This window comes from Eumetopias jubatus, unplaced genomic scaffold (genome assembly GCF_037043125.1).
Source record: "Eumetopias jubatus isolate StellerSeaLion01/CBP00866 unplaced genomic scaffold, mEumJub1_p1.0 scaffold_1, whole genome shotgun sequence".
Taxonomy (NCBI): domain Eukaryota; kingdom Metazoa; phylum Chordata; class Mammalia; order Carnivora; family Otariidae; genus Eumetopias; species Eumetopias jubatus.
The window spans coordinates 129719392-129730100 of record NW_028274807.1 but is presented as its reverse complement, the minus strand read 5'-3'; the positions used below and the strand labels follow the sequence as shown (position 1 = coordinate 129730100).

The window sequence follows — 10709 nt, the reverse complement described above, 5'->3', positions numbered from 1 at the left end:
GGCTCACTTTCTCGTTTCTCTCAGGTCTTGGTTCAAAGAGCACTTCTCGAAGAGGCCTTCCCTGTAACCACATATGCACCTCCGCCTTGTCACCCTCAGTTCATTCCCTGCTTCGTTTCCTATGCATTTATGTACCAATAAAAAAAAACATAGAATAGTACTATGATTTATGTTCCATATTTTAACTTCAGAACACAATTGGGATTAACTCTGTAGCTGGCCCAGGTCTCCTAAGAATACAACAGAAAAAGCCTGAACTGATGTTCTAGAGCAGTTTCCTGATGTCCATGGTGGCATTCTGAATCACTCTATCGCTCTTAGATCTAAGCTGAAATGGAAGTGTATTTAGGAGGTTGTTGTTTAGAATGGTGAGGGTGGGGTTCCACCAACTGAGAAGCACGTAAGAGTCAGGGCTGACCTCACTCTTCTTGTTTTCAACCTCTGTCTCTCAGTTTATTCACAGCTAGGATAAACCTGCTCAGTTACAGGCTCCGTTCCAAGCCACCGGGGAAACACTGGTGGAAAAGCAAAAGCAACTCGGTTTTTAGTGAGGGGTTTCGGGACCTCTCTCAAAGAATTGCGGGCTCTCCCTTGATGGTAAGAACAGTGACCAGGTGTGACTGTTTCTGAACCAACCCACTGTGTACGCCTGTGTTACCTCCAGGAGACAGAACGAATCTCCTTTCACGGTGGACCGCAGTACCTTGCTCAAGGAGCACCCCCCCACACACACACAACATAGCTTCTGATGAAGCCATCATAAGCAGGTTTCCCAAAGACGCCTTTCAAAATAGGCTCTCAGAAAGCTTTTTTCTCAAGCAAGTTTGTCCTCCAACCTCACAGAGCTCATGGGCCACAAGCCTCTGTGTAGAAAGCGTACACATTCTGCATTTTTGTAGTGGGGACATTAGCAGTGGCCAGTGGTAATGTCCTGGCCTGCTTGGCTATGGTCATCTGAATTTGTGCTCCCTTGGCATCACAGTGGCCCTGACATTTCCTAAAAGCACAGACCTATCCCTTCCTTCTTTGGCCTCCGGATGTTGAGTTTGTCAGGCAAGGTGGGCAGGAAACCTTGCCAGTTCATAAATCCTTGGACGGAGCGTGCCCACCAACAGGGGTTACATCTGCCCCCACCTGGAGAAGGCTGTACCTACCCACCCACATCCCCCATCACCGGTGGATTTTCCATGCTTCTTGGCTATTCAGGTAGGACCCTCGCACACCTATGAGAGCTTGGGTGTCTGGGTACGGAGCTCTGCCCAACAGGGGCCACCCAGCCTCTGGCCAAGGACTCCAGACATGAAGCTGCACCCAGCTGCCCTCTTTGTACTTCTGGGTCCCTGTGAGCATATGTTTCAGTTCCCTGTTCTGGGGGAACTCTTCAAGTAGATCCAATTCCCAAGGTTCACCCAAGGCTTTGGAGGTATACAGGGATTTGAGTGAATCTTGAAACTGGTCTAGGGTCACGGAGTACAAGCTTCCCAAGGTGACTTCAGACAGTGGAAATACCCCAAACTCTCCTTCCATATAGTCAGTTTGCTCTGGCTGAGGCGGGAGAGGGAAAGCCACCCCGAAAGCAGGCGGCCAACTGTGGGTTTTTTGTGATCCATCGGGCGGCTAAGTTGACAAGGGGGGCCGACTGTCCTAGTCCACCACCCTGAAGTCGTTCAGGGAGCTGGGGTTTTTGTGACGGAGACCAGGGTGACTGGGACTGGCGGCGAACAGTCACAGCGCCAAGGGCGGCCCGGCGGGGCGAGGGCGGAGCGGGCGCAGCTGCGCTGACGGCCGCGGCAGAAAGGGGGCGGCCGCGCCCATTTCCTCCGCTCAGCCGGGGCCGGCAGGATCCGCATCGGCGAGTGGCGCCTCCGGACTGTGCCGGGCTGGGGCGAGAGGGCTCTGGCCGAGCCTGCGGCGGCTGCCACCCCTCCGGACGCTCCGAAGTCTGCCGCGCGGTTCGCGTTCCGGCTGCCCGTATGGACGCGGCGCTGAAGCGGAGCCGCTCGGAGGAGCCCGCGGAGCTCCCGCCGTCGGCCCGGGACTTGGAGGAGGAGGAGGAAGAGGGGATGGAACAGGGGCTGGAGGAAGAAGAAGAGGTGGACCCCCGGATCCAGGTAGGGCGCGCGGGGGGCGCCGCGGAGGCGGGCATCCACACCTACACCCGCCTCTCGGCTCCCAGTGCCTGCGGTCCCGGGCGGTGGTGGCCACGTAGGTCCGGGGGCGAGAAGAGAGGGTCCGGATTCCCAGTTTCACCAGGTTTACGCGGAGGCTGCGGTGCCCGCGTGGATGCGGCCTGACTGTATCGTGGGGAACCCCCGCAGACCCCCGGCAGGATCTGGGGGTCGCCGCAGCGTGCCCAGCGGTTCGGGCGGATGTGCAACAAAGGGAAAAAGGGGGCGGGGGCGCCATGCGGGTGTCGGGGTCCCCCCCGCCAGGCTCGCGGCGCGGCGGGCATCGCGCGGCCTCCGGGCTGGGGGCGGAGGGGGTCGGCCGGGCCGCGTGGGCACTGGGCACCGTGGGCGTTGTCCGCCCCTGCAGCGTGGGCTGGCACCGGTGCCCGGGTGGCGAGCCCTCACCTGGCGGAGGTGCCCGGCCTGAGCCATCTTCCTCCTCTCGGATTCATTGTTAGCAAAGGGCTTATTGTCACCACTGGCTCAAACCTCCGCTTGGCTTCAGATGGTCGAAAACCCAGCTTTTCCTTGTTATGAGGTCGGGGTGTGAACAGAAACCAGGGACAACTGATGCGCAGAGCTCACGCGGGGAGAAGGCGAGGGGATTGGCCTGGCTTTCTGTGCCTCCATTTCTGAGGGAGATGATTAAAAAACAATTTCTAAGCCAAGATCTAGGAGTGACCCTCTAGGCAAAAAGCACAGCAAATCTCTTTCCAGGACCCGTTTTCCTACCCTTTCCATTAATCATTTTATATATATATATATATATATATATATACATATATTGCTTTTATCGTGCTCTGCAATTTCTGGAGTCCTAATTGGTTTTTCAGTGCGCAGATCAATTAAAAGCCCGTTTAACTCAGTTGTTGCCATTTAAATGAATTGTTTTGGCAGATTAGCAAGATAAAGATCACGCGGAAAAATCTTTGCATTAGGAATTCTGTTAATTAAAATCACTACTTTAGACTACTAAATCTTGTTTTCCCGGTGCGGGAATTCTGTTTACCAGATCCTTTGTTTGCAGAGTAAAATGAGTTAACTTCTCGCTGGGTACTTTTTAAACAAAATGTCAGCTTATAAATGTTTATTTAAAAGATCAGGATTAGAGCTAGTTTTTGTTTTGTTAAAATAGCTAGGTAAGTTTAATGATGGACAGTTTGAAAGGAAAAGATTTTCATTTCTAGAAAAAACTCAACCACTAATGAGTTAATGCCAGAATTCTGCCCTTGATTTAAATCATTTCGCTGGGTTTATAGTTTCGGCTTGGCCTTGTTTATTTCATTGTCTTTTCTGCAAAGTTCTTGTTCTAAGGCAGAAGATACTGCTTTAATGTGACTCCTAAACCATTTGTAACAGGTGGGTTTACCTGAAGGCACATACCTGCAATAAATACTTGACCTTCCAAGAAAAAAAATCCCTGGGACCCTAAGGCATTTTTGAAAGGGACACCATCAAGAAAAAATAACTGACATTCATTTGCTCTTCAAGCCAGGGCTCAGCTGTTTTCCTTGAGAATTAATAGTGACTCATCCCTCTGCCTGCAAATTGTGCTGGAGTACTTTTGCCGAGAATGAGCTCCGTCATACTGGAAACAAAAGACGAATCCCTTAAAAGTTTCTTCCCTCTCTCTTCTTCACTAGGGAGAACTGGAGAAGTTAAATCAATCCACGGATGACATCAACAGACGGGAGACTGAACTTGAGGTACTGGAGGCTGGGTCCCTGTTTGGGGAGGTGGTGTCAGTCCTGCTGACACCAGGCTGCTTGATCTTGCTTTAATAGCTGGAGGATGATTGCTGGCGTCCCCTCCATGGAGTTGAGCAACAGCCGCTCTCTGACAGAATGAAATACAGGGCTGAGCCCAGCATGTGGGTGGAACACATGTGGATCCTATTTCACATGTTTTTCATCATGAGTGCTTGGTGGGGCCAAAACCAAGGGCTGTGTGGAGCGAGCACTAAAGTTCATGCGGCTGTGAAAAAGCTTGAAAGGATTGAGGGGAGAATAAGCTGCACTCTATGATGGAGAAGAATGAATGAGTTTACAAAATCTCTCCAATATTTTAGGGTGGCTCCTTACATTTGTACTTGGAAACGTGTATTTGCTTAGACTTCTACCGTTTTTGACTTTCTGTCCTAAAAATTCACCCCCCTTCTGCTTCCCTGCTCATTTCCTTATTGCCTGTTTGCGTGTCATATATAATGATCTTAATGGTAGCAAAAAGCTGTTTAGACTGGAAGGGCTTTCCTACTGGGAAGAGTCTTGGGGGAGACTAGAACTTGATTTGAATTTCATAAGCATCTTCCAACGTGAGTGTAAACAGATGAGCATTCTTCGCAGCTACCAATTAGTCCCCCTCCCTTTTTAGTGGTGGTTGGTTTTACCTTCCATCAGCAAATTTGAACAAGCCCTGCATGGGTCTGAGAGCCTGTGAATGACTCTGTCCGAGAACCGAAGGGCTGCAGGGAGCTCTTGGGAGGACGTGTTTCTGTAGCAGGAGTAGTAGTAGGGAAGGTCACCAAAAAGGGCAGGAAACATCTGGTCCCTAAGAATGAGGGTGCGGGAGATAAGAATAATCTACCGGGAGGACACTGGCAGCCTTGATTTCTGACAGCATGGCTAGGACCTGGAGGCACCAGATCTGAGCGTGGCAAAAAAAAAAAAAAAAAGATTAAAAGCATGTTTTCTGAGTTGTGTGTGAAGGGTTATCGCTCAGCCCTCTGTTCTCATTGTTTATATCCATGAACACTGGCCGCCCTTCTCCCCCAGGTGAAGTAAAACCTGCATGTTTATTTAAAATTTTTTTTGACTTCTGATGAATCAAGTCTCTTGGGGCAATTGAAATTTCTCAGAATCTCACATTTCTAATATATTAAACAACAAAACCCCTGCCATTTCTATAGGGCTTAAGAGTTTACAAAGTGGGGCGCCTGGGTGGCTCAGTTGGTTAAGCGACTGCCTTCGGCTCAGGTCATGATCCTGGAGTCCCGGGATCGAGTCCCGCATCGGGCTTCCTGCTCAGCAGGGAGTCTGCTTCTCCCTCTGACCCTCTTCCCTCTCGTGCTCTCTATCTCTCATTCTCTCTCTCTCTCAAATAAATAAAATCTTAAAAAAAAAAAGTTTACAAAGTGATTTTTACAAGCTTTATCTCCTGTCAGGGCAGCCTGTGATAGATTGGATAGAACTATGCTATCCAATATGACAGCCATTGGCCATGTGTGGCTCTTTACCTTTAAATTAATTGAAATAAGATGAGAAATTCAGTAGCCATATTTCAAGAGCCTAGTAGCCACCATATTGGACAGAGCAGAGAACAGTTCCATCATTGGAGAAAGTTCTGGAGAGCATAGTCGTGGAAAGTAGGGTCTGCCTCTTCTCCAGATGAGGATGTTGGGAGTACAGGGTCTCATGGTTCAGTAATGTGGCAGAACCAGGTCATTTTCCACATCCCTTCTATTCTAGCTCCCGTATTCTGCCATTCCAAACTCTGTGTAGACAATTCAGAAATAGGCTTTTTTTTTCTCTTTGCAAAGGATTGCTTTATTTGACAAATATTTGTATGCCTATACTTGGCTTTTTAGGGCCAAGAAGGCTCCACAGGGTGCTTACCTTCTGAATCTAAAATTGGTTCACCTGATAAACTTTTAGCTTTGATTTCACAGTCTTCTTTCTGAATACACTTAAGTGTGTGTGTGTGTGTGTGTGTGTGTGTGTGTCACAGCTGCAGGACAGGTGTTTCTGGCCTTCCTCTGGAGAGCACTAGGCAGCAGTGAAGAGAGGTAGTCAGAGTAGATTTGTGTTGCTGGCTGACCTTTTCTTGGTATTATAACCAAGGTGGACTCACAGCAGGCTACCTAAGTCATGAAAACTTCCCTCATGGCCATATTAAAAAGTAAAAAAGAAACAGCTGAAATTAATTTTAATCTATTTTGTTTGGCCCAGAACGCCCAGCATTGTATAATTTCAACATGAAATGAACATACAAGTAGTTAATGAGATGTTTTATGCGTATTTTTTTACTAAGCCTTCAAATTCTTTTTTTTTTTTTAAAGATTTTATTTATTTGACAAAGAGATACACAGTGAGAGAGGGAACACAAGCAGGGGGAGTGGGAGAGGGAGAAGCAGGCTTCCCGCAGAGCAGGGAGCCCGATGCGGGGCTCGATCCCAGGACCCTGGGATCATGACCTGAGCCAAAGGCAGACACTTAACGACTGAGCCACCCAGGCGCCCCTAAGCCCTCAAATTCTTGTGCATATTTTAGGCTTAGAGCACATCTTGACTTGGACCAGCCACGTTTGCGTGCTGAATAGCCACATGTGGCCCCAGGTCTGGTAGACATTTCGTGTCAGACTCGGGGGCAGTGGGATTTCACCCTCAGCGCCAGCGCTGCCCGGGCCCGAGGGGAGGAGGATGTGTGTGCGCCGTGGGCTGTGTTCCTTCCGTCAAGCCCCGGGCACCCACCTTGGGGTGGGCACTGTGTTGGCCACCGCAGATCCGCGGGTGAACAAGACAAAGGCCTTGCCCTCAGGGAGTCTAATTTTAGCTGAGGGTGAGGAACCGAGAGGTAGAGGATAATTGCTGACTGTCATCACGGCAGCCGGAGAGTGAGGTGACAGGGGCTCTGCGGGAGGGGTCACTGGAAGACGCCTGAGCAGAAGCCCGCTGAGCGAGCGAGCGGGAGAGCCCCCGTGCAAAGAGGAGCAGATGTGGTGGAGGGGAGTGTGCCAAAAGATGTGGGACAGAAAACAGCCATTTTAACATAGGGTCGGTTCTCTCGTTATTCGTGGTGACCGTTTTTCTGTGAAGTCGCTGTGAACATTGAATTAGGGAATACTGAACCATTGCTAGGCCTTATATTACGTGTTCCTGTGAGCCTCTGGTCACACTGTTTCCAGCTGCTGCGCAATCTAGTGCCTTGTTCTGTGTGTGTTCTGTTTGAAAGCCAGTTTATTTCATAGATGTGGTTGATTCATTAGTGTTGGACTTGCAGGCAACAGCCTTGTGGCTCAGGCCCGAGCAAAGCTTGCCTCGCTGACCTGGCCCGTGCTTGGTGAGGCCCATCACAGCTTTCTTGGGCTCAGCAGCGCTGACCAGCACTTCAGCCCTGGGCGCCGCGTCAAACAGCCGACTCCCCAACACAAAGCACAAAAGTGCAAAAAGTGTGGCACTAGCTAGACCGTGAAAGGATACTAATTTACAGCAGAAGAGCTGAAACAAGAAGGCAGAGCATCTCTCTGTCCCACCTCACTGGGAACACGCAGGTCAGGCACTTCAAATTTTGGTCACTCCATGCCAGTCCGTGAGTGACTGGAGAAGCCCCGGGAGTATTGATTTTGGAGCTACACATAAATTTTAGTGAGTATGGAATCTGCAAATAATGAGAATTGACTGGCTGTAACGTCAGAGCCTCTAGGGGAGGGTCGTTTGCTTCTGTGTTTCTTTTCCCTTTGCTTTTTAGTTACGGTCTGGAGGGGCCAGCACCCCTCCTGACCTTGACTCTGATTAAAGCACGTTGGTGATTAGGTTTGTGTTAGCTGCTGCTTCCCTCGGAACGTGGTGCAGTTGGCTCTGGGCAGCCATAGGCCGAGGTGCAGGCCTGGATTCACCTTACGATCCCATCCCTTGTCTCAGTTCTTTAAATCGGAGTCTGCTGAAAGACCTCTGGATGCCAGCCACCTTCCACGTTGTCAGTTGGAATTCTGCCCCTTCCTGCAACCTCGCTTTGCCTCTGCTATTGTTTAAACAATGTCCTATTCCCTTTGCACTGATTTATATCAAGAGGGCCAGTCCTTTAAGACAGGCCGACTGGGGCAGGGGTGGGGGGACCTTTTAACCAGAGAAGCCCTTGGCTAGAAGCCTGATATTTCAAATCAAGAAAATAAATGTATTTTCTCACACATTTGTGGATTAGTCAGCTTTAATCATTGAGTATTTATTGAGCACCTACTGTGTGCTGAGAACCGCGAAGAGTAGAGAGCAGTGGAGAGAATGGGCAGAGAATTATATAATTAATTACACAGTAGGTTACATGGTGATATGCCCTAAGGAGAAAAGGCATGGAGGGGCTAGTGGTGTGCATATTTGGGAGCCAGGAGGATGCAGTGTTACTTGTAGTGGGTTTGAAAGGCTTCCCTGAACGCCTGTTTGGAGAGAGTGCACCTCAGGGCCATGTGGGGGACAAGCATTCCAGCCAGAGGGAATAGTCAGTGCTAAGCTGGGAGTAAGGCCTGGCCTGACTGAGCGCCAGCACGGGGGGGCTCAGCATCCTGGGGTTGGGGTGAGCCATGGATAGAGGAGAGGAGAGAGAGAAATGTGTCATCCAGAGTGTAACAACTCTGCCAGATAAGGTAAATGTGCTGATATACTTTTACAATATATGTTCTATAGAGCTAGCTTTTTTTTAAAGATTTTTTTTTTTTTTTAAAGATTTTACTTATTTACTTGATAGAGCACAAGCAGGGGAAGCAGCACAAGCAGAGGGAGAAGCTCCCCATGGAGCAGGGAGCCCGATGCGGGGCTCGATCCCAGGACCCTGGGACCATGACCTGAGCCGAAGGCAGACGCTTAACCGACTGAGCCACCCAGGCGCCCCTAGAACTAGCTTTTTTCAAGTGTTTGTTAAAACGAGATGCGGCACAGAGGATTTCTAAAGCATTTGTAATCAAGATTACAATATTTCCATGCCAGTTACCTATTTTTTACCATGATATGTGGTGTTTTCCTGGTCTCCCTTGCTTGACCGGAAGGCGGGCTGTTCCCCGGCCAGGAAATGGTCCAAGAGGAGGGGGAAGGACACGACCAGGGTTAGTTACCCCCATGGACAGCTTTTCTGGCTCCAAGTGGTCAGAAGCTGATTTTTTCAGCCTGCCCTTCCCCAGGGAGGGAAAAGCCGTTAATTGTCAACGCTCAAGCTCTTTCCCTCACTGCTTAGGTGGGGGTGGTGTGAAAAAGCATTTGATTCCGGAGCCAGCTGTGTTCCCCAACCTTGTGTAAGGCCTGCACCCAGAATCTGCCTTTCTCCCCCTCCAGAAAGCAGCAAACACTTTCTCTTTAAAAACAAAAAAAGCAAAAAAAATTGTTTTGTGCTCAGAATCTCAGGCGTGGGAGAGGAAAGGTGGGGGTGATTTGGAAGCCGCCTGGGTGACGTGAGCTGGAGCTGCAGCTACTGCTATCCTCACAATTTTGGCCTGAAGTTTGGCCATCAGAATGGTAGGGCTTAGGGCTTCCTGATTCAGTGATGGTCCCCGTCACTGCTGCTGGGATGTCAAGGGACGGTAACTTTTGACCCGGCAATTGCACGTGAAAAAATTTATCCAAAGGGAATAACTGGGCAAGGATTTAGGTCCAGTAATGTTCATGGCAGCATTGTTTAAAAATGTTGGAAAATTACTAATCCAAATGACTATCAATAGGGGATCTGTAAAATGAATACTGTGGCCAGGAAATGGCTGATAGCCTTGGCCTTAAAATGATGACATGGCTTGTTATTAACCTAGAAAGATGTCTGAATGGAAAACAGATTCCAAAAGAGCACACAGTATGGTCCTATCCTAAAAAAATATGTTTATGTGCATAAAAATGTCTGGAGAAGATTATACACGTTCTATCTGATGAGAGATGAGCAATATTTATTGCCTTTATACTTTCCTGTATTTTTTTTGTGTGTTATTTGCATTGAATTTGTATTACTTTATCATTAGAAGAAAAACCCCAAGCCGAAAGTCACGGGGAAGTAGTGGGTTGAGGGAAGACTTGTCTTGGTATCAGGTGACATGGGTAGAATCTGAGGTCTGCTGACTTTTAGGGGCACTTGGCCCTTTGGAACCTGAGTCAGCTCATCTGTGAATTGGGGTAGTGATTCTTGCCCATGTCCTGGGGTGGCCTGGAGGACAAGAGGGAGTGCTTTGATAGCCATGCAGCCTGGGTGAAGGAGAGGCCTCGTGCATGCAGGGCAGGCAGGGAGCGCCAAGGCCCAAGGGGTGCCAGAAGCAGAGAAGTCTCTGACAGGATGTCCATTGGAGCCAGGCCTCCCACAGTCTCTGGCCATGGCTCTGTTCTCCCCCACACCCCACCATGACATTTCTTTGTCAGGGACTGGCTCTGGGCAAGGGGCCAGAGAGCCGGCTTGTCTAGGTGGGATGGACTTTTTTTTTTTTTTTTTAAAGATTTTATTGATTTATTTGACAGAGAGAGAGTGAGCACAAGCAGGGGGAGCGGCAGGCAGAGGGGGAGGGAGAAGCAGACTCTTGGTCGAGCATAGAGCCTGACGTGGTGCTTATTCCCAGAACCCTGGGATCATGAACTGAGCCGAAGGCAGACGCTTAACCGACTGAGCCACCCAGGTGCCCCTAGGTGGGATGGACTTTGAAGTCACTGGAGCAACAGGGCTTTGCCCTGTGGCTGGTCTGCTGGGGTGTGGAGATCAGTTTCCTGGGAAAGCCCTGCTTTGTTGGCGTGTGTCCTCTCCTGGCATCTGTCCGGTAGTTTGTGGTGCCCAGTAGCTGTTTGAGTGGATGAATAACAACAGATTGCCCCTT

The 10709-nt window shown here is 49.5% G+C and overlaps 1 protein-coding gene across 2 annotated transcripts in view; it reads left to right on the top strand.

Moving 5' to 3' along the window:
• The first annotated feature begins 1834 nt into the window (after nucleotides 1-1834).
• The window catches only part of SH3BP5 (SH3 domain binding protein 5), a 72619-nt gene continuing 63744 nt past the window's right edge, over nucleotides 1835-10709 (top strand). For both annotated transcript variants that reach the window (XM_028099073.1, XM_028099072.2), the window contains exons 1-2: nucleotides 1835-2111; nucleotides 3812-3874. In XM_028099073.1, the coding sequence (XP_027954874.1) occupies nucleotides 1974-2111; nucleotides 3812-3874 (201 nt within the window). In that variant the 5' untranslated portion in view covers nucleotides 1835-1973. The remainder of the gene's footprint in view (nucleotides 2112-3811; nucleotides 3875-10709) is intronic.